The sequence below is a fragment of the Poecilia latipinna genome, unplaced genomic scaffold (assembly GCF_001443285.1).
Source record: "Poecilia latipinna isolate Pla-1442-1.1 unplaced genomic scaffold, P_latipinna-1.0 Scaffold623, whole genome shotgun sequence".
NCBI classification, from domain to species: Eukaryota; Metazoa; Chordata; class Actinopteri; order Cyprinodontiformes; family Poeciliidae; genus Poecilia; species Poecilia latipinna.
Genome location: NW_015113239.1, coordinates 25,886 through 49,546, shown reverse-complemented (window position 1 = coordinate 49,546; position 23,661 = coordinate 25,886). Strand labels below are relative to the sequence as shown.

Below are 23,661 nucleotides of genomic sequence, written 5' to 3'. Positions count from 1 at the left end.
CACACACACACACACACACACACACACACACACACACACACACATATATATACAAGACACGTGCTCCTCCGGGTATTTGGCTTGGATAAATAATCATTCTAAATAATGAATGTCAATTAATGGGGAGAGACATGGCCTTGCTAAGCGTCCTCTGATGAGGACTTCAGTGGGATCTCCTCCCCAGCTGCTTTCAGCCAATCACAGCGGCCTCCTCTAAACACCAGAGCCGGGTTTGCTCGTTACAACTTCTCGATTACCGGTTCATATTTCACTGCAGCATCAGAATTATTCGCCGTTTTGTTTTTGGCGAGTGTGAAAATGCACTGCACCAGTTCGTATGAAAAGAACTTCAAATCTTTTTGTTTGATTTGTGTGTTTATTGGATAATAATCCGCCTCTAAATCCCTACCAAACCTCAAACATTATTTGTGGTGAGCTCTCTAATGTCCGGTGTCTTGTTTTTAAAAAAAAAATGAAGTTCAAGACGATTGAGTTTAGTTTGTATATTCATCGATTAGGACGAGCGGAGCTGCATCTTTGCAGCTTTCTGCTTAAAACATTCCTCCGCAGTCATGGCTTTAGACTAATTGGCCTGCTGAATCTTTTGTGAGTCTGAGCTGGTGGAGTGTAGAAGGCCGCAAGCTCAGACTTGGACTTTAGAGGGTAGCAGGGTGACTGAGCAACCAGCCAGCTGGCCCCTCCTCTAGCCTCACCGGTGATAAATGGCCGCGACACGGGCTATTCATCTCATGCTTAGAGAAGTGGACAGTACCCCCCCTGCATGGCGTCTCTCCTATCCCTCCACAAGTCAGCAAATGTGATAATTCTCTCATTTGTCAGATGCAGCGGAGGGTTGGGAATGTGTTTGTGTGAGCGCGAGCGTGTGCTTCTGCCACGGTTTCCCACAGAGTCCTAAGACGTCTGGAAAAGCGCTGAATTTGTCTGTATTATTCTCCAAAAAATGAAAAATGTTTGAGCTTTTGGACTTTTTTCATTATTCCTTTTTTTTTCTCCAAGAAAGAAAAATCTCAGTTTCTGAAAATCTATGCAGTTTATCTATAATGTTTTAAGTGGCATCATTTATCTCTGCTTTAGGACATCTCAACTTCAGGTTTTTAACTGCACGACTCGTAGGAGTTAAGGTCCACAGCTAAAGATCTATAAATTCATGGGACCCCAACTATAACTGCTTGTAACGGTCTAGTTCAAACTTTAAATATGCCTTAATATGCAGTAGTCCACACAGTGCAAACCTTCTTGGCAGTAGCTAATGTCTACTGTCTTTCTTATCTCTGCTCCTAGGAGTACAACCAATCACAGCCAAGGAAAATAAATGCAGCTTCTGGATTGGCTGCTTTGTAAAGGCCAGCCAGTAACATGTAAAGTAGCATAGCACTTCAATATTTCAGCATCCCAACCTGTTTTTTTTTTTGTTTTTTTTTCTATGTTTTAAATACGCATTACAAAAAGTCCCTCAAATGAGCCGATTTCCTACAAATAACTTTGACAGAAAATATCAAATATTTAACTGTATATAGGTGATGTTCACTGTAGGTTTTTTTGTTTGTTTTACTACAACCCGATAAAACACACACAGTGTCGTGAAGAAGTTTTCACACGCATTAAACCAACACAAAGCAGGATATAACTGTGAAGTGAACAAAACACAATTATAACGTTTTTCACATGAAAAAGCACTCCCACATCATAACACTGCCACTATCGTGTTCCACCATCGGGAGGGTGTGTTCAACATGAAGCTTGGTGGTGTTTTTAGACTTCTACAAAAACGTATCTATGGAGTTATTGACTAATATTTGACCTGAGCCGAATCAACAGCCAAATCTTTTCTATAAAGCCACTCATATTTTCCTTTCATTTCACAGTAGTGCACTGGGTTGTTTTTTTTTTTAACCATCATGTTTTATTATTTGATAAAGTGCTTATCTAAGATGGTTACAATGCCAGAAGACAATCCAAACAATTACTACCGTCCTGTCTGATCAGCATATGTTGTTTCATAATTTCTCTATAATAAAACCTCAACGTCTCAAGTCCAGCATGTTTGCGCTTCTGCTCTCCGGTTGTGTTGTGTTGGTTCAGAACCGCCTCGCTTTAGTTAAAATGGCACATTTTATTGTCCAAAAGGCTGGGTTGTTTTATGGTGAATTCCTTCAGTAATTCTGCGACTTTTATTACCTCCAGGAAACTCCTGAGCCACTTTTTCCACTTTACTGTGCAAATAAAGTTTTAGAGCCAGTTTGCAGTGTGTATATACTGATCTGTCACATTTGTTTATAAGTGTTTTGCTCTGTTTCAGAAGTGTACACACATTAGGGCAGCCTTCTTTTTACAGACACTACGCAGGAGTAAACACAGCAGATTTTTATTTTTTCTTTTCCCCGTTTTTCATTCAACTTTATGCAAGTTTTAATGTTCTCATAGCAGCGACCACAGAGTGATAAATACCTTGTATCCAAACCTCATGGTAACTATTAAACACAATAAGCCTCCAGTTGATTACTGGTCATTTAATTTGCACATAAACATGTGACTGTTTTACATGTTTACTGCTCTGTGTTGACACTGCATTAACTTCCCTTTCTCTCTCTCTCTCTCTCTCTGCAGGATCATCCAGAATCGCATCCTGGTCTTCGTCCTCGGAGGCATCATCCTTCTCACCATCATCTTGGCCATCTATTTAAATCTGCGAAGTCACTGATCTTCTACTGTGTACCCATACAAAAACACTCCACCCTCTCCCCCCAACGCCTCTCAACGCAAATATAAACACACACACATATGCGTGATTAATAGCGACAACAGCGTTGTTCTGCTGTAATTAGGACAAATGGTACCCATGAATCATACTTTCCTAAGCCTGACAGGGAGCTTTTTTTCCATTTGACTTTCCTTTTTTCCTTCTGGTTTTGTTCCTTTTCTCCACTTTTCACGTCCCTTGCTTTTTCCTTTCTCTTCTCTTTTGTACTCAGGCCTTTTTTTTTCCTTTCTTTGTTTTACCATCGCTTGAGACAACAGTGGTGTGAAATGTTTTTGTTTTTTTTTCTGATGGGTAAAACTTTTCATGTCATCCTCGACGTCTCGTCTTGGAACCTGGAAGAAAATACAACTGTGTGCATTTTGCATAAGTATTTGGACACAGTTCTGCACATGCATGCACACTTGCAACAGCTGCAGTCGTAAACTGCAGGCCCTCTGACTGTTGTATGTGGAGATGTGTAACTGTAGTATGTCAGAGATTTGGTAACTTAATGAGTCAGCCATTTTTATGACGCAGAGAACAGCGCCTACAGAAAAGTCCTGCATTAAACCGCGCCACAAAATACAAAAAACATTATTTTCAGGGCAGAATTTTGGTTCATACTATTTAAAAACAAACATATAGTTTGGTTTATTGAAAGAAAGCTGCTTCAATTCAAGAACAAATGTTTGACAAATGTTTTAAGAGAGACTAAGGTTTTTAACCCGAAAGTGAGCCCACTCTTTAAAAATACTTAAAAGTTTCCATATTTGGTACATTTTTCTCCCATCATAAATCATTACTCTGGACTTTGCAACTTTCTTTGTGAGAACATATGGCTTATATATATATGTACTAACATTTAAATGTATGTCATGTATAGTGGTTTTGCTTTCATTGCAAGTGATTCTGTTACTATTTATTTAAGAATGCAGAGGTTTCAGTTTAAATATCTGTGATATAGCTGTATGATTTATTTTGTTTAAAGATTTCTTTCTTTTTTTTTTTCTGAATTAACATGAATTGTATTGCAGGACCAAAACAAACTGTGTTGGTTTTTAGTTGTTTTCGAGGTTCTTATGTTTTCTCTGTAAGCAGATCTTACCTGTAATGTTTGTTCTCTGTATTTCAGGACTGTCACAACACATGTTTCTGTTTATCAGCATCCAAACCGATGATATAATGTGGTTGCAGGTTCGTCTTCTCGTGTGGTTCTTATTGAATGTTTGGAAAATCTAAGCTTGTTTCACAAAAGTGTTCAAACCTCCTGAATTATCGCCTTTTTGTCACATTTCAGCCACACACTTTATTGCATTTCTGAGGATTGTATGAGATAGAACAACATAAAGTAATCCATAACGGTAAAGTGGAAGGAAAATGATGCATTGTTTTCAAAAAGTTTTACCAATAAAAATCTGAAATGAATGGTGTTGTATCATGCTTGTCCTTGTTGAAGAAAAGCATGTCTCCAGCCTTCACAGAGCAACTTGATTTATGCTGAGGTTCGATTGGGCACCAAAATTGCATCATTTGTTACCTTTTCAGCTTCTGCAGCTCACTTTCACACTGGACTGTGTCAAATGATCCAAACTAATAGAAAAATCTGTTCCCCTCCTCGCCTGTAGGGGGCGTTGCACCAAAAACCACAACATGAAAATTTCCGAAGCAAAACTTCCTTCTTCACAAAATGTAAATAAAACAAAGTAGCATCAGATTTCAGTGGTTGTAGGATTTCTCTAACGTCTTTTGTAAAAAAAAAAAAAACACGAGCCATTTCTCCTGGTAGCGCTACACGCTCGCGTTTGCTTTGCTTGTATTTACCCAGAATGCCGTGTCCGATAGTTTGCTTCCTGCCTTTGGAGCGGTCTCTGATCCGCTTCCATTCGAACTGCGTCAGAGTTCACTTCAGCCAAACTGAGTTTTCAGGTGAATCAGAGTTCAGTTGCACATTCACAGCTCCCCAAACAAGACAGTTTGATTAAAGTGAACTAAACAAAGCTGGTGTGAATGCGCCCTAAATGGCAAACAGGTGAACCCTAATCTCTCTGAAGGCAGTTGCTTGCACTGGATTTTATTTAGGTGTGTTACACTAAAATGGGCTAAATATTAAAACAGGTTTTTCTTATTATTTGTATAATATTCAGAACAATGCATCGTTTCCCTTCTACCTCACAATCACATCACTTTGTGTTGATTTGACATAAAAACCTGATAAAACACACTGAGGTTTGTGGCAACAAGTGCAGGGGGTATGAGTACTTTTCTTGCACACACACACACACACACACACACGCATTCGGTGTGAATACTATCTCCTGTGGTTGGCTGCCCGGTTCCCTGTGAGGACATTTGCTATTCCGTTTCAGGGCCGTATTCGTCATTTTCAAGATACAGGGGAGTTAGCACCCCACCCTCCCCAAATACACACACACACACACACACACACACAGACAGACTTACAAATCTCTCCCTCCCCTGTCGGCCTCCATTTCACAGGCCCTCACCATCCGCGGCGTCACTGTCTCCTTCAAAGCACCAAATTAACGGCCAACAAAATATCGTCCCTTTGACCGTCCCGCGTGGGGCCGACCCACAGAGACTTATCATTAAAGTGGGGAAACGAGGAAGGAAAAAGGAGGAAGTGGACTGGGAAGAAGAGAGGTGGGGGGCTGGATTCCCGGGCAGTTTGACAAACCTTGTCTGATAATGACCCTGTGTGACTGTGCTTTCGCTCGGTCTAAATGCACCGCGTGTGCAGCCTGTACAGTATGTGCTGATGTGCTCCGTTCTCCCTCTCTCTACCTCCTCTGCCACCTTTTCTCCTCCTCCCTGTCCTCCCCTCGCTCCCTCCCCTCCCAGCCTGTCAGATGAGCGGTAGCTAGCAAGCGAGCGGTGGAAGGCAGCGTGGCGGCGGCTTCTATTTGAAGTTGTAATGGTGTCAAAAAGTCAGGGCTGACTGACAGACGTCAGTCCCACAGGGCCTCATTAAAAACAGACCCACTTGACAAGGAAATAATTGAGCGCTGGCGACAACTCGGGGGCCCCTCCGCGTTTTTAGATGTTTTTATTTTCTTTTCATTATTAGCGCCGAGCTATTATGTTCATTAAGAAATGGCATTAAAACAAGTTTTTTTTTTTTTTAAAGCAGGGAGGGAAGGTGGGGAGAGGCGGATTGACGCATGGAGCTGGAGAGATAACGATTTGTTTAGAGCCCCTTTTTCTGTTTTATTATTTAAACAGGAGCACCGTCATGTGAAACCCTGGCAGACGTCGGCTATCAACTCCTCTTTTTTTTCCTCTTTTTCTCCTTCCCTCCCTTTCATGTTTTCCTCCTCCATACATTGCTCTCATTTTTCCACCTGTCCTCTATCTCTCTCCATCCCTTTCTTTCAGTCTCCCCTACTGAGTGACGTGTGTCATCAGAATACAAACTAGATTATTAATCAGCGCCCACCCCCGCAAACCCCCAACACACACACACACACATTACCGTCATCTTTCAATTGGCTGATTTGGTTTTCGACAAGCGTCTCACCGCAGAAAGCTGAGGATGAAAACTTGTCAAAAAATAGGTTATATCTTATTCCAAAGGGCAACAATAGCAGCAAGTACAGACACCTTTTAATATTTAATTTAGACGGGTGTTAACCCTCCTTAAGTGACTGGAGGAGCGGCGTCTTCCATACAGACACCACAGGACGAGGGTGGGGCGGTTAATTATTTGATGTCTGAGGAGTGGCCGTCTTTCTTTTAGCTGTTTGCTTTACAAAGTTCTTCATTCATCTGTTGATCTCATGTTTGTCCTGCTGAACTCGCCTCCCGTCTTACAGCTCCATCTTCAAATAGTTCATTTATTTCACTAATTAATTCAGTAAATTATATTATGAAGTTTTTTGTTTTGTTTTTTTTTTACACTTTTTACAGCTAATGAAAATCTTAAATTGAGTTTATCTGCAAATTGGCATTTTCGGCTGTTTTCGCTTGTTTGCGATTGGGGGCCGAAAAATGTCAAACTGAAAGTAATCAGTCTTCTTTTGAAAAGTATTGCAAAAAAAAAAACAATTTTATCTCTTCATTTTGACCTGCTCAATAATTAACTAAACCCACAATATTTTTTAGCGAAACAAGCAAAAGCAGTCTCAGTTCTGTTACTGCATCCCTGCCTGAGCTGGAAAAACTCATTTCTGGCTTTCACTGATGTCATCAAGGTCCAAACAAAATCAGTCCAAAGCTGATTGCAAATATCCCCTGCACCACAGTTTGGACTCCCCTGGCCGACACAGTCATGGGGTGAGACTCTAACTCTCTAACCAGCTTCAACAACCAGTTGAGAGAGTTACAAGAGCCCTGAATCCATACAACCCAATGAAAAGTTGTGTGGAAGGAAAAGCCTTAGGACAACTTCAAGCCTTGAGAAGTGAGGCGAACTGTATTTGTGAGTTTTGACAAGATTGTACCATAATCATAACTATAAAAGTCACTATACACCCACTATCTTTACTTAGTATATGCAGAAATCATCAACTGGACTGTAACACTGGAGTCTGACTTCTCTTTTCAATTAAAATTATTTGCAGCATTTCATCCAGACATACAGAAACACAACATTACGCAAATCCAAGCTGCTTGAATGTGAACGTTCTGCAGTCGTGATGATGCTAAAGTTTTTGAAGTCTAAAATAAGCCCAACCATCCAGCAGGAAACTCCCGCTCCACATGTGTCCCTCTATCGATGAGCTTCAGGTGCCTGCTTACACTTAAAAAAAAAACAAAAAAAAACACCAAAACCTGCTTTAATGGTCACCAATTAAACGGTCCGGCACACTGGCCTGGCCTGAACCCCATTGAAACCAACATCAGTATTGTCAGGAGGAATATAAGCGAATCCAGAGCCAACTATCCACACAGACTGAAGCATGCTGGGCCACAGGCTGTTCACCTCCATGACACGCCGCATTGATGCAGTAATTCACGGTAGAGGAGCAACGACCAAGGACGGTTTTTTCTTAGCAGGCAAATATTTATCGGTTTTATACAGTAATCTGATCTTCCAAGAAGTGAGCTGCAGGCTTTAATCATCAACATCTCACTTGAAATACAGCGTGTCACTCTTGTGTGTGTCAGGAACGTTTCGATTAAAACTTCCCCATGATACTCGAGGCTCCTTATCGTTTACATTGCAAACATCACATTGTAGATTTTTCTTGGCCACCTTTGTTCGCATCAGTGCCATCCGCCGTGCCGACCTCAGCAGTTCTCCCTTCGTCCTTTCTTCAAGGTTTCGCATAAAACTTGTAAAAGGAAGCCTCCCAGACAAGGACTCTCTGTGATGCGCCACCATTACAAACAGCCTGATGTTTGTCAGCCATTTAAGACGACAAGAGATTATGACAAGCGACGTTTGAGCTGTCTCCCCCCCCCCCGTGTAGGGTGGGCCTTAAACTGCATAAACAGCGCCAGTGGTGGGCTCACAACGGGAGGGTGGTTCGCTTCATCTTCAGCAGGGTCCGCGATGCTGTCATCTGCCACACATCAACGCACACGTGTAAAAAAAAAAAAAATACAAATACAGTGGGCCCGCGACAACGGCCGCCCAAGAAAGAAAACCCACGCACAATGGCGCCGTTTGAGGGCCACAATGAGCATTATTTTTGATTCAGCAGGCACACAAAAGTGCATGCACGCTGCGGCACGTATGGCGGCTGCAGCCCATTAAGAAGGGGGACACACAATCCAGTGTGCGCCTGTTAGAAGAGGAGCCATGTTCTCCGTTTGTACACGCCACCAGTTCCCAGCAGAATGGCCGCCTTTCTCTCATCTGTCTTTTCTTTTCGCCCCATCAGCGCTGTCGAGCATTTCATTGCCGTTTGTGCTCGCAGTGAAACGACAATGGGCCCCATTTATTCCAGGAAGCTTCTGCAGCCGTAGATGCGCGGACGTCTGCGGGCTTTACGTGACGATGCAGTTGGGACGCAGCCAGAGCGCTGGGATGAAAAGGTGACGCGTAGAAAGCTGCTTTTTTTTTTTTAACATTAGGTTTATACACCAGGAGGAAACATCAAAGTTTAGCACTGAATCTGAGCTGATTAGCATCGTTACTCCCTGGTTTTATCTCAAAATAAACTGGAATTAACATAATCTGAGTCAAACAATAGTCCCAACCTCTATAAAACAAAATCTCACGTCCTGTTGTTGAATTTGTGTTAGCTTTTTCCTTGTAAAATTGGGATTTAGATAGATTTTTTAAAAAAAATTCACATTCTTAGGATGTGTATGGAGTTAGATTTGTTTCACAATTATTCAATCAAAAAAAAAAATCATGTCAAACAATTTTTTTTTTTTAAATAAAAGGGCATTAGTTCTGGAAACTAAAGCCCTCTATCATTGCTGAGTCATTTAGCCGCATGGAAAATTGGAGCTTGTTCAATGTGGAGGAGCATTTAATGCAGATAAATAACTATTTGCAACCAAAACAAATTTAAATTAAACTGTTTTGTTCCCTAAAGGGCAAACAACACATAAGATTGATTGTTTTAAAAGCAAAAAAGCAAACAGCATCCTTAACCGTTTTAAATTCAGGTTAAGTAGAAATTTTCCAACACTTGCTGCTGAACAATTAGTGATCGTGTTTGAACAATTTAAATGACACTTTGGATCAACTAACTGTGAATATTAGCATTAGCATGATGTGATAACTCACTACGATTAAGGCTTCTACTGTGCGCTTCTCGTAAACGGGGATATGTTTACCATTTTCTCTTTGCACATGATCGCTTGGCAAGGGTTCTGCTGTTTATCCAAACAGCAGATTTTACCCTTAGCCCAGCTAAATAAACTGCTATTTGACTGCTTATCTTAACACTGCTAAAACACTCAACCTGCTTATGGGTAGATTATCTAGCTGTTCGCTCATGTTGAGTTTCGTTGGCTTTGAAAGTCCTTATTTGGATTTGGTGTTGACGTTGCAGCCTAATTGAACTCGTTCTAGTCTCGGTTGTTGTGAGGCTATCTGATGTTAGCGATAGCAGTTGTAACCATGTGAACACAAAAGGAGATTATCCAGTTCTATGCATGCTTTGTTTTAATGAGGCACCATAGAAAACAGGGTAACGTCTGATTTGTTCACTTGAAGATCAACATTTTTTTTTTTCTCGGCTACTGAATCCCTCAATGGGTTTTCCTCACCAAATGATTTAATTCAAGGTATTTATTGTATATAAAGGATTTCTTGCACGACTTTTGTCCAAAAACGGTGGCACAACTCAAAATTTGCCACCGCAAACATTTGGAAAGATTTGTGCTGTCTGAAGGAAGCACGTCAGTCTCCCGGTAACCAGCTTGGTTACCAGCTGCAAGTGAATAACTTTGGAGGCAAGTAAAAAGGCAAATCAGCTGGAGTCTTCAAACTACTGTGTGTTTTTAAAGCCTGTTAATGTTGTTCTGTAAACGTTCAGCCAAAGAAGCATTAAAACACAAAGAAGCAAGTAAAAGCCGAGCTGAGAAGGCCAAACCGAATCACTTAGCAGCATTTACCAACCCCCTTCTCCCGTCCTCCTCTTCCTCCTCCTCCTCCTCATTTCTCATCTCCATCACACCTCCGTGTTTCTCCCTGTAGAATACCGCCACAACCTTTGAACTGAAATTAACACTTTACCTCTACAAAGACGTACAATTGTAGCAGCAACGTCATTTGCATGATAATCTGAAGATGCTGAAAGGCGAGCTGCTAATGGCAACCCCTCCTTTTCTTCCTCCTCTTCATTCATGTTTTGTCACTTTTTCGTACGCCCTTCACCCCTGACTGTACAGAGATTACAGCATGTCCAAGTAAATGTGAAAGAAAGTCATTTATGACTTTTCAGATGTTGCGGCCGGGTCTAATCTTGTGAAAGTTTCTCCTTGGGTCGGTTGTCAGTTTTAAAAGACAAACATCGTAGAACGAAGATGGAAGGTGAAAAGCGGGGATGAGTGCAAAGGAGGCCAGGCTGCCTGCGAGGCGCTGAGTGGCCTGGACGTTCTTAGAGAGGAGAGTTTAGTTGGGCTCGCCCCTGTACATTAATTTACTTTGCATATACGGTGTCTTAGCAGACACGATTCTAAATTTCCAACTGGGAGGCATCAGCGGAGGAATCGCTCCCTTCAAAAGACGTCCTGCCAGTCACGCTTCTCCCGCAGCCGGAGATCTGAGCGCGCCGTGATAACCTGCGACATCTTTCTGGAAAAACGGGGAGTCGATCAGCTTTGATGGAGCACATCCGCCATGACAGGCTACTGAGGAGCTCGCTAATGAACTGAAAGGGTGGGGGGGAGAGCTGAGGGGGTGGGGAGGTATTGCTTAGCATAAGAGCACAGAGATGGGTGGATGATTTTGGGAATGGATGGATGGATGGACAGATTGAGAAGCTGAAGCTCTCAGACATTTAACTAGATGGAGAACAGAAGGAGATAGAGATTGTTTGCATAGAGCTGACGCCCTCCAATTCTTCCATCCAGTCTTTGTTTACCACCCCCCGTCTATATGCAGCCTCCCCGTAGGTAGATGTTGGAAGTTAAATATTCATCAGAAGTTATGCACTACGGAAGCTCTCTGGTCAGTTTTTCCATGACAGCTGGGAAGTTTTATTTGATTCTCAGACCGGTGCACTGGGTCAGCTGAATCAACGCTGTAAAGGTTGCAGTGCTTGTATGATCTCTCCATTCAAACAGATGTTTCCTTTCTCCTTTTTCTCATGTAATTATGACCTTTCTAGAAACGTCTCTTCAGACTTTTCTACCAACCGGATCGAGATCGGCTCTGTGATTCTGACTGCATGATGTTTGAATAAAAATGAGGGTGGTGAAATTTAAGAAAATGTAACTGCATGCAACGGACTATAATTGATTTTATTTATGCACAAAAATCATCTCAAGCAAATTGAGCTGTTTTAGGGCCACTTGTCACTTTAAATCTTAATAAGTTGCTGCTGGCCACGACACCCGACTCCGTGCTTACTCTTGAACGTGGAAATGGCTGCAAACAGATGCACAGATGCGAAACAGTCATACAGCTTTGAAAAGCAGAAGTAGAGCCTCCTGCACAACCCACAAGAATGCAGTAATTGGTTTCTGTCAACAACAAAACAGCTGTCTTTTCCAGCAGCCATTGTACAACTCATACAGTGGTAAAAGCAGCTCACTTAGCAACTTGGATTACTAATGAAGAGCTGGGCTCAGCTGGGGTTGCTGGGTAACAGCACATCGATTGTGACTTAACAGTCAGGAGGTTTCTGAAATGTCTTGTTTTCCAGACACCAAAAAACATTAACTTACTGCCAGATAAAACTTAGCTTGTTGTTTTTTTAACCTCTTTGACTGTTTATAGAGGCAGCTGAGGTACAAACAGAAGTATAAAAATGTGCAAATCTCAATTTTGCATAATAGATCCTCTTTTAAGAGATGTGGCAAACACAAAAAAACCCAGAGACTTCAGCCTTCAGGTTCCAATCACATCCCGTCTTTGCACCAACATAACTCCTTCTCTCTGTAGCCTCTCTCAATTCTTGCTACAACCAAGTTCTTGCCAAAACACCTTAGGAGAAAGTTAGGAGAGTTTCCCTCCACTTGACCATTGCACACAGCTGACTCACAACTTGCGGCAGCAGGTAGGATGAGGCGTCATCCAAACGGAAAACAACCCTTAACCAGCTCTGGCAAGTTATTAAAAGGAGTTTAAACCACAGGAACATTTTTAAAAACCGTGGTATCTCTTGAAACCAAAGACCGACCCATGTTGGACTCAAGTACCAAATTGTAAACCAAGCTTTTGTGGGAAAACATTTTTGTGTTCACCTTAGAAAACAGCTTGCAGGCACTAAAGAAAAGAAGAAAAAAAAAACACAGGCTTTCTTACTGTGCACACACTCGCCGAGCTGTACACACAAACACACACTTCCCTATTGAGACGTATGGACGTGGCAACAAAATGCACAACTTTTTGTTCATCTCAAGGACTTGTGAGGGCCCAAGTGAACTGAGAGGCCTTATTGATTTTACCTCTTTTCATGCCGCGACTCTGGGATTACCCATTTTCTCATTCATTTTTAAACACCACTCGAGAGATTCTTCTTTTCCTTTTCTCTCAGATTTTTTTTCCCCTTTTCCATAACCCTTCACTTCCACCCAACATGCACGCACATGCACACTCATCCCCCCCTCTCTCCCGCTCCCCCTCACACCTGTGCAGCGGTTGTACCTACCACTGTCTCCTACAACCAAGTCCTTCCTTGACCCTGGAAATTGTAATGCGGCCACAGATCACAGCTGCTGAATATCAGGGCTTACAAAAGCGGTTAAATAAAATATGTTGAAATCGTCCGATCCCAGAGGCCACGCCTGAAATTCTAATCAGGTGAGAGGAAGGGGAACGAGTCAGGAGGAGGATTATGGGTAAAGGGAAACGTATGGATCTACGGGGCAAGAAGCAAAGTGAGGTGAGACTCAATGAAAGTCACAGCCGGTTCAGTCGAGTCCTCGAAGTCAGGCTTTTTCAGACGTCTGACTGCTATTGTGGCTATAATTGTGCAAAAACTAAAGAATTGGGGTCAGCTCTGTGTCTGGAGTCACTTTTAAAGCTCGTAGGATAAACCGTACGTTAGTTTTGACCTTCATCCTCCAGATCAACTAAGCTTTACAATTTAGAACAAATAAAGTATCTTGAAAACGTATCAACTAATCTGTAAACAATGATTTCATTGGCATTCTGAGCTGCTGTTGTTGTTGTATTGTTCTTTTTACACAAAACCCTTCTACGGCGGCGTTGGACTCTCGTAAAACAAGGGACAGCAAAGGTGAACTATTTCACTTCAATTTTATTACTATTGTTCAAAAGTGAATGGTGAATTGTTTATTACATCAAACTTCTGTTGATGTAATATATCTTAAATGTGGAAAACAACAACAGGCGGTGATGTTGGGTGCAAATGTTCAGGTAATGCGGAGCCAGACTGAGGAAAGACTCTAAACTTGTCTTTAAATTACAAAACGCAAACATACTAAAACATCGACATGCAGGCCGGCTCTGCATTACACAATGTGGCGAAAGCCAAGACAAACTGGGGAAAAAAGAAGTTATGTTAACTGGATATTATTAAAAAAATTTAAAAAATCTGTGATAAACAGATAACATGTAACCCGTCTTCACATCATAGGAAGACTTCTCGGAAAAGAAGTTTGCAGAGGTAGCATGTTTCTTTTTTAAATTATCTTCATAAACTCCTAGTTAGAGCATTGAAATAACCTTCATTTTGACATCTATATGGATATTATTGGACATGTAATGTTTTAAACAGCTTTATTTTGCTGAAAAAGAGCTGCCGCTTCTTTTAACCTTCTGTCAACAAGTGTTTCTTTCACATTTACTGTAGTTGTATGTTTCAGTTTGGTTTAATTATAAGTAGTGAGGCTTATTTTGGTTTATTTTATTTAGTCTAATAATTTACTGGACATGATGTTTTTTTTTTTCTATAATCCTTAGAAATATGTTTTCTTTAGTTTTTCCTTTCAATAAATATTAATCCTAAGAAAGAAAACTAATCTTCTGCTTTATGATTGTGTGTTTTAACTTGCTGGAAAGACCAAGAATTGATTTTCACATGAATGAACTTCATGCTTGTTTATGCACAAGATCATTTAGGAGCAAAATACACTAATTCATAAACTGATATGAGACACTATATATATATTTTGGGGGGCTTGCAGGACTTCACAAAGGTATTTTAAAAGATTCTGAACAAAATCATTAATTTCATTTAATCTATGCCGTTCTGTTTTCCACAATTCATTGGAAAACCGTCATCGCCTCAAGCTAGCAAGTCTTCAAAGTGTTGGAGCTCCTCATAACCTGCGGTGTCAAACGACTATTTGTAAAATAATTGAGTCTCCGGATATTAATGCTCTCATTTTATGCTAAATAGGCCAAGTACATCCCTGGCCCATAGGTCTTCCTTTGACCAGACGTAGGAGGGTGTAAAAACATATTAATTATTCTCCTGGCATGCTTGTTAAAGCGCACCACAAAGGTTGACCCAGCTGAGAGCAGCCCATCACACAGCGCTGCGTCAGATTAACACATTTACTGTGTTTTATTTAGTTGAATCTCAGACTGATTTAAGCGAGGTTCAGTTCTGACACAAGACAGAAAACTGGGCACAAACCCCCAGTTTTCAAAAATCATTTTTCAACGCAATGAGAAAAACATAAACCAACCTTAAACGTCAGGGTGTTTTTTTTTTTTTTTTCTCTTTTTCTCTTTTATTTATTTTTTTTATGAGTGCCATGAAAACTTTCATGCTGTGGTTCCCACGACTGAACACCCCACGGACTCAGTCACATGTAAAAAAAGAAAAGAAAGAAAAAAACCTGCGGACAGTCCGGTGCGAGGTGATTGATCGCACTTCAATCCCTCAGCGGTTCTCCAAACACGGAGACGCTCAATTACACTTCAGGATCAAAATGCTGAATTCACACACTGAACTCAGGAGAGAAGGAGGTGAAAAGAGAAATACACAGAGACCTGCGATGGGGATATAAACAGTTTGACTCTAACAAAGCACTCACATCTCTTTAGTTTTACATTCAAAGACTAAAAAGCCTTTGAGTTTGGTTTTAGGCCATATATGGTCAATGCCTTAAAGTTAATGACAGGTAATGAGTTATTTAAAAAAAAAAAAAAACTTTGGAAAAAAATTTATTTTATTTAGGCTTGATTCAGACTGCTGGTGTATAAATGACCATCCTTGCATTTTTTTTTTTTTTTACATTTAGTTTCATTGTCTCCAAAACAAAACTTAGAGCTGCAAGTCTTTTTAGGTTTATCTCTACCAGCTCTGCATATTTATGTCCATTCTGCCTTAAAACAGCCCACGCTCTGTGAGATTGGATAGGAAGAATCTGCAAGCATCAGTTTTAAAGACTTCCCACAGGTTTCTAGACTTTGACTGGACCATTCATCCTCTCTTTGGGTCATCATCCTATTAGAGTTCACAGCTGTCGTCTTTTATAATGAGTTTTCCCACTTTTTATTTCTGCATCTCATCCAGAGTTGCTATGGGTAGGATGGAGTATTAATGTAACTTAAAGAAAAAAAAAATAGTAGAAAGTTTTGTTAGTTTTTTTTTTTTTTTTTGTCACCCATTTCAAATTTAAAGTTGATACGGTGATGAAAAGCTGGAAAAAAGTCACACCTTGGATATATTTTCCATAAATTCAACATCAATTTCATGACCTTATTGATGACGCCCAGCTCTTCTTTTCTAATTCATCAAATTCATCTCTTCCTTCCTCTTCCATCACTTCCTGTTGAGCTCACATAAAATCCTGGTTTGTGTCAAACTTCCCTAACAAACAAAGTTTCTACTTTGGCTCTAACAGTTTGTCTCCTTGGTGTCGCTCTCATCTCAGGCTACTGGTTCTCTTCTCCTGGGTCTGCTGAACAAATCCCTCCAAAAAACTTCAAACGGTCCAAAATTACTAAAACCCCTCACTTTATCATATCACCCCAGTCTTACAGCAACTTGCTCAGAATACAATTTGTACACATTCAAGGCCTTCCAGCGCATCATCCCTCCCTGCCGGTCCAGTCTCCCTCATTCCCGCTCTCCCCGTTCTTTCTTTTCCATCCGCCTCACTATTCCCTGTGTCCGCCTCGGCACCACGGGGAGCAGAACCGTTCCTCTCTCTGCTCCCCAGCTCTGGAACTTCCTACCTCCAGACATCCATAATATTGACTCTTCTGACTCTTGGAGCACAACTCAAAACTCATCTGATCAAGTTAGCTTTTTCACTCATCTTGTATTTCTTGCATTGTTTTCATCTTGTAAGGGTGCCAACAAACAAAATGCATTATTATAATAATATTATTATTGTGTAAATGAACCAGTGCTTCATAATAGGATTTAATAAAAAAGAAAAATGATCTTCATGTGGATGGAGACTCTCAGTCAACACAAAGGCTTAGCAAACCTGCTTGGGAAAAGACATCCATGTCAGCATTTTTCATTTCCCCCTTTTTCAACTTTATTCTCAATATTTCAACAGAAGAGAAAAAAATTCAATCCATGTAAAAAATCCTCCTTCCTATCCAGGGTCTATCTGCTCTACTTGATGCACGTTCTTCTTCGTTCTCCTTCCGCTTCACTTAGTTCCTCACACAAAATCCTAAAGAAGATTAATTAATGTTTGTAGCTCCAACAAACACTAATTTCTTTGTTGCAGCTGAAAAAGATCAGAATGTTAATATCTTTGCAGAGCTATGTAAAGGATGTGAGTTTTGGCATTCAGGATGTTTTCACACCTGCTAATCTGTTGGGTTCAGATTTTGGTTCGGGACCAAAATTGCAACATTTGTCAAATTTTCAGCTGGTGCTGTTTGCTTTCACACCTGTTCTCCCCGTTGCCTGCGGGGGGCGCTAGATCAAGAACTACTGAAGTACCCAACAGGAAAACCTTTAGCGACATGAGCGCAATTTCATTCTTTGCAAAACGTAAATGAAAATGGAGTAGCGTCAGGTTTGATCGATTTTAGGATTTATTTTTGTCTTTGGTAAAAAAAAAAAAAAACACAAGGCATTTCTCACGCTGGCACTGGATTCGTACATTTGTTTTGGTTGTATTTACCCAGAATGCCATGTGCTAGTACACTTCCTTCTCTTGGATTGGTCTCTGGTCGTTCAAGATGCGCCAGAATTCACTGAAACCAAACCGAAACCTAGATTTTGTAGGCGGACCAGAGCGCTCGCACTTTTGCTCCACATCAGAGTTTGATTGTTCGTTCACACATGAACCAAAGTTTCCAGGCAAACAAATTAGAGTCTGATTAAAGTGAACCCAACAGTTTATGTTCTAGTGAGGTTTCCTCAAACCAAAAGTGGATTCAAAGTATTCGTCCCTCTGAATTCAACTCTAGCACTGGTCCTGTGGTCAATGCAAGAGTACTTCAGTATTTCTGAAACGTAAAGTCTAAACAAATTATACCACTTGATTAAAAATAAATACTCTTCTATGGCTCGCACAAAGCAAACTGCTTATTCAGCCAACCCCCTGCGTGCACCATTGAAATCAAATGCAATCTTGCATTAGATTTTGATGGAAACGGTTCAAGGGCAAACAATTTGGATACAGAATGATCTTAGAGTAGCCCACATCTAATTCCTTTCAGAGGACGCTCAGAACCTTAGGACTCATTCAAAGAGGGAAAATGCTTTTTCGAGTGGCCGTCTTTCGCTGAAGCAGGACAACGGGAACAAAAGGTAAATGAAACTGAAAGGTAAATGATGCTTTTACAAAGAATTTTGTTTTTCCTTACTCGAAGATGCAGAGAGGGCGAGTCGTGCCGGGGTGGTTGTGCGTTGACCTCGGGTTGACCTTGGTTCTGAGTGGGCGTCTTCTGCCCCGAACGTCGAGCTCCAGATTATCTTCTGCACAGTTTCTGCCTCTGTCCTTTCAGACGACTCTCCTCTTTCTATCCGTGGCGACCAACAGAGTAAACTATGAGGACACTTGTCGTAAATGTGTATTATTCATCCTTCATTAAGGCCCATCTTTTATTCCCACATGGTCATTCAACACGGTCTCATTGTGTGGAAACTTATTTTATCTCTTTGTTCAAGTTTTCCAAGGGATTTATGATAATGGATGCAGATATGAATGAGTGGCTTGAATCATTGCTGTGGTTAAAAGAAGTGAAGAACACGACTGAATTTTATTGATGATAAAGGCTTGTGATAAATGATATATTTTCTTCAAATAAAACACCTTTTAGAACTTAGTAATAGTGAGAAACCCTCGTCACTGAACTCCCTCCAGCGTCCTCTTCGTCTCATTCATTACATCATCACAAATCACTAAAGGAATGAATGAAACCGCTTTAAAACCAGATTACGAAAAGGGCTCCATTCAGTGTTCACCTGAATGCTGTAATATTTTAATTTTTTTTTTCCCAGTATTTGATAACTGAAAGGACAGGACTCAAGGTCTACACAGCTGCTAATCTGTATATCAGTGCTTTTACAAAGGAAGATATTTTCCCCCATTGTTGCAAATTACAGAAATTACCTTAATGTAAAAGAGAGAGAGAGTGGTTGTTTTCCCAAAAAATAATAATGCCCTAATACTTCAAACATATTAAAAGATGTTTATATTTTTTTTAAACTGGAACTCATGGACTTCCTGTTGGATTCTGTTGCCGTCAACTCTGGAAAAGTTCACACCACAGGCCAGGATTTAACGCCCAGGCTTTACAAACAAAATAATAAAAACTTTACAATTGAATGTTCTCCTGATCTTCTTTTGTTTGCATGTTTTGAAACCAGCTTCAGCTCTTCTTTGCTGAACTCCCTTGTTCCCATATCCATTCTTTCTTTCTGACATAAATGATGTCTTAAATCTGATTAGATTTTATCTGGTCATCTTTTTAGCCAGGAAAAACGAGAAAAACTCTTGACTTTATTAGTTTTGCTCCTCAAAATTTCTGGAAGCTAATTACTGAAATTCCCCAAACACATTCAGCTTCTTATGCAACACAAATCTGGAACAAACATCCATAAAACTGCAAAACAGCTGAAACACTGAATTCCTTTAAATCCAGACTAAAAAACCCCCACATTTTTAGACTTCCATTTGAAACGTAATCAACGATGTGTATTGATGAGTTTGAGGATGGCACTAAACAAAATGACAACGTGTCATGTTTGTTGCTGCTTTCTCAACTGGTGACTACATGTTGTTGTTATTATTTATTAATTTGTTTATGTTTTCATGATGTAAAGGGCTTAGTACTGCCTTGTTGCTGAAATGTGCTTCACAAGCTAATTTGATTGATTTATTGATTTTGCCACAAAGTGACAAAACACAAAAAGAGTGATGAACAGTCTTTGTCTCTTAACAGGCTGTTCGAACGTAGAAGAGGAAGAAAACTTGGAAATCTTCATGAAGGTCAAAGTTATTTCGGTGCAACTCTAACACTATATAAAACACTTCATACCTTCCTTTATGTCCAACAAAACATCTAGAAATACTGTTCAGCCTCACAGGCAGAGCTGTGTCCTTTAAAGCTGAACACTTGTGACATTTTCTGGATTTTTATATCTCACAAAGAGACTGTTTATAAAAAAAAAAAATACGGTCAATTCCAAACTACAAAGAACATAAATCATGCAAATGGTTGAAGAAGTCATCATAGTGATTTAACCTAAACATGCAAGTCAAACCAAGGCATTTAGCAGCTTCATATACAGAACAAACATAAGAAAACACTCATTAAGCAACATAAGATTATCAAAAAAATTTGGAAATTTGGCTGAGCAGAAATCCATGTGGGCGGAAAAATAAAACCTCACACAGCCCCCGCATTTATTCATTTCACCACCGTTAAAAATATGTTTTAAAAGCCTTGAACTGACTTCCTTCTTTATATTTTGTGTTGATTTATTTGAGACAAGAGTCTTCAGTGATTTAAGAGACATGTTGTATAGCAGTAGCATAATCTCAACCAAAACAAAGAGGATAATCCTACCTTCAGTGTCTTTTATCATCCCGCTTTTACTGGCAAACTTGCTGCTAAAAGTATGTGCAACCTCATTTCTGAAATGATTTATGTTTATATTTAATGGCCTGATCACCACATAATTAAGAAGTTATGGCCATTTCAGATAATATTTATGCAATTTCTCCCATTATCATAAAAGATAATTGATGGAAAACCGATCAATTTCACCCAAAAAAAAGGGGGGGAAAAAAGCATTTTCAATCCAATAGATATCCAACGTTAAATCGTAATGTTTTGATTTATTTAAGGCCAGGTGTGTGTTAGTCAATAGTCTTAAATGAGTTTTAGCAGTCGGGATGCCTCAGTAGATATCTGTCAGGGGTTTAACTCCAAGAGTTACAATATCCTGACTGATGGATGATGGCTATCCACCTGAGAAGACCAAGAATCCAAGAAAAGGCCAGACATGTGGACAAAGACAAGCTGAACATGAAGCCGGGGGACATGCATGAGAGGTTTGCTTCAAAGCAGAGGAAACCAACATGGAGAGGGAAATCATCTGACCTTGCAAGTGAAAGAAAGGTCCTCTTAAATGTGAAATTTAGTGTAAGGGTTTCCAAAATGCCAGAAAAGCTGCAAGAGGATGACTTGTAAGGGCATAACGTCGGGGCTTTAGCATGCAGGACGGAGAACAGAAGCCTCTTGTGTGACAGACATGGTGACAAACTGTGCAACATGTTTGACATGTAAGATTTAAAGAGCCGTTTAGATCAGAAACAATGTTCATCAGGTTGAATCAGCACCATGGACAGCTACGCAACTTTTCACTGAGTTTTTAAGCAAATTATCTTCCTCGTTTAAAAGTAGGACAGATTTAAAGAGAATAGCTTTGTCTAAAACTGCAAATCAGGCAGAAATTTGAGCTTTTTCTTGGGATATTTCTTTGGTTTTAATCTACTTTTCTGTTACAGCTAATGATCTTCAGCAGCTCCCCTAATACCGCTTTGCAACATTTTTAATTCATATTTTGGTTATCAAAATGCGTAGATGGATTTTGTAATAAGTAATGAATAAGGCTCTATTTCCCTGAAGTTTAAGTATGAATGAATTAGAGACCCATGTCTCTTAGACGCTCCTCAAAATGGGAAAGACGAGAAACCATCCTATTCTAGAAAGGCAGTTGTCAGTGACACTCCAAAGAATTTCTGAAAAATAAATGAAGCTAAAGCACTTTTAATGTAAATTATGTACCTTATAAAGGTGACAGAGTAAGAGTATTTCTCTAAGCTGCTCTTAAAAATGGGAAAGATTGGAGAACATATATTTCAAGCAAATAAAACACCTGATCTGTGCCACTCCTGACAATTCCTACAAAATGAATTTGAATAAAAGTTTTAAAGTTGACTCTTCAGAAGTGGAAACACAAGCGAACATGACGGTAAAGTGAGGCGTTTTGAAGTCATATAGATATAATTTACTTTTCTGTTCTTCAAAACAGAAAAGACAAGGAAACTCACCATATGTGTAAAACGGAATTTGTAGCATTTAATAATAGTCCAATAGGATAGATGTAAACGAAGCACTTGATATATACTGTTTTAAATTGACACGAAGGACAAACTTCTCTTCCTCAGCGCTCAAAATGGGAAGAAGAGAGAACATGCCACAACAGATCTTAATTCAGGGATTTGTTGTTTATCTGGCAAAAAAAAAGGGTATTAAAAAAAAGTCCAAACTCTTAAAATATTTATTTATTACCAGGCTTTTGACTCATTCTTACCAGCAGTGCCAGTAAACACAGAGAACGGTGTAAACTCTTCAGTTTTGGTGACTGCCGGACCCAAAACGGACAAATAAGCTGGAGAAAATGGCTTCATTACGGCGGAGAAACCAAAGCAGCAGTGTTTTACAAGTGGCACACACACTGATGCTCAGCCAGACAGATTGTTGACGAAGCAGAGGGCTCTCCTGGTTACACCACGACTCCTTATAAAACAAAAATCCCCCGACGAAGCTCCAGCTCGGAGCTGCCGTGGTGTAGGGGGCCGGGGTCACCGGTTCATCCGTCAGAGAGGCTCGGCGCTGATGGATGGCACTCAAAGCAACGCACGCTCAATCCGCTGTAGCCCTAACCGCTGAGAAAGGGCCTTTGCAGGCAGGGAAATAAATAAATAAACAGCAACATCAAAGGGATGTTCAAAAGAAAAACAAAGCTTGCACAGGTTCGTTTGCGAGCACACACACACACACACACACACACACCCACACACACAGGCGCGCGTGCGCATGTACGCGCGCCGGCTCTCTTGCACACACACATCCGGAGAAAAGGGAGGCGGAGGGGAAAAATACAAAGGACTGAAAGCGTACACATAGTTTACTCTCCAATGACACTCAGCTCGAAGAAAACCCAGACAAACAAGGCAGAGTGGTGAAAATTGGAGTGTTTGATGGTTTGATATTCACGCTGAAGAGACTCGAAAACAAAGAGCGGGTCAAAAACTGAATAAAAAGTGAATTTTCATGTCATTTTTGGCCTGATTCAAAACTGTGCCTCTGAACAGCCTTAATGACCTTCATGCAAATAAAGGCGTTGAAGCCGCAAACAGATCCCTTTACGTCTTAACATAGAGAGTTGGTTTACTTTGACAAAATCATCATTTACATATTAACTCAAATATCAACTGATGTTTCTGATAATTTTGTTTGTTTCATGTTATCAACACTTTTGCCGAAAAGTGCCAGTTGTGTATCTGCTTGACTTGAAATATTATTTTGGCGCTGGCCGTAAAACAGCCCAGACTTTGCCCACATTTACAGTCGAGGATCCAGGTTTGAAAGTATTTATAAACATCACTGAAAGAAATCTGCAGGTCATCTGTCAGGTTCTCTAAGTCTCCATGGCAACCATTAACAACATCTCAAACAGCAGGTTATTTTGGAGTGAGGCGGAAAAAGAGCTGCTTCTCTCCTACCATCACAAACGTGAAGCTGCGGCGTTTCCTACTGTAGCTGTGTGGTTTGGGTAGCAGAGACTGAGATTTAGTTTTATGGCAAAAAGCAACATTTTTTGCAATGGGTTGATGTCAAAGCAGAGTATTTTTTTTTTTTGGTGTGGCTGTTTGGATGTTCTCCCAACGCCTTCCCCGGATCTCTCCAGGTGCTCCAGAATCCTCCGTCACGTCACTTAGCTTTTACAAACTGTGTAGCAGTAGCTGTTAACTCCATAAACACTGGAGTTGTTTATGCTGGGGCTTAACATTTGGAACATGTCTTTCTCTGTAAATATAAACTGATAGGGATTAATATTTTCGTAACTTTCTTAACTTCGACCTGCTTGTTTTCTTCCCAGCTAAACTAAAAACAACCAGGCTTGGGA

General features: G+C 40.3%; 1 protein-coding gene across 5 annotated transcripts in view; it reads left to right on the top strand.

Annotated features, from left to right (window-relative positions):
- Positions 1–4,178, top strand: part of vti1a (vesicle transport through interaction with t-SNAREs 1A) — a 148,116-nt gene extending 143,938 nt beyond the window's left edge. For 4 of the 5 annotated variants that reach the window (XM_015043276.1, XM_015043274.1, XM_015043277.1 and 1 more), the window contains one exon: positions 2,629–4,178. In XM_015043276.1, coding sequence (XP_014898762.1) covers positions 2,629–2,722 — 94 coding nt within the window. In that variant the 3' untranslated portion in view covers positions 2,723–4,178. The remainder of the gene's footprint in view (positions 1–2,628) is intronic. The other variant, XM_015043278.1, reaches the window with a different exon arrangement.
- Positions 4,179–23,661: the final 19,483 nt, after the last annotated feature.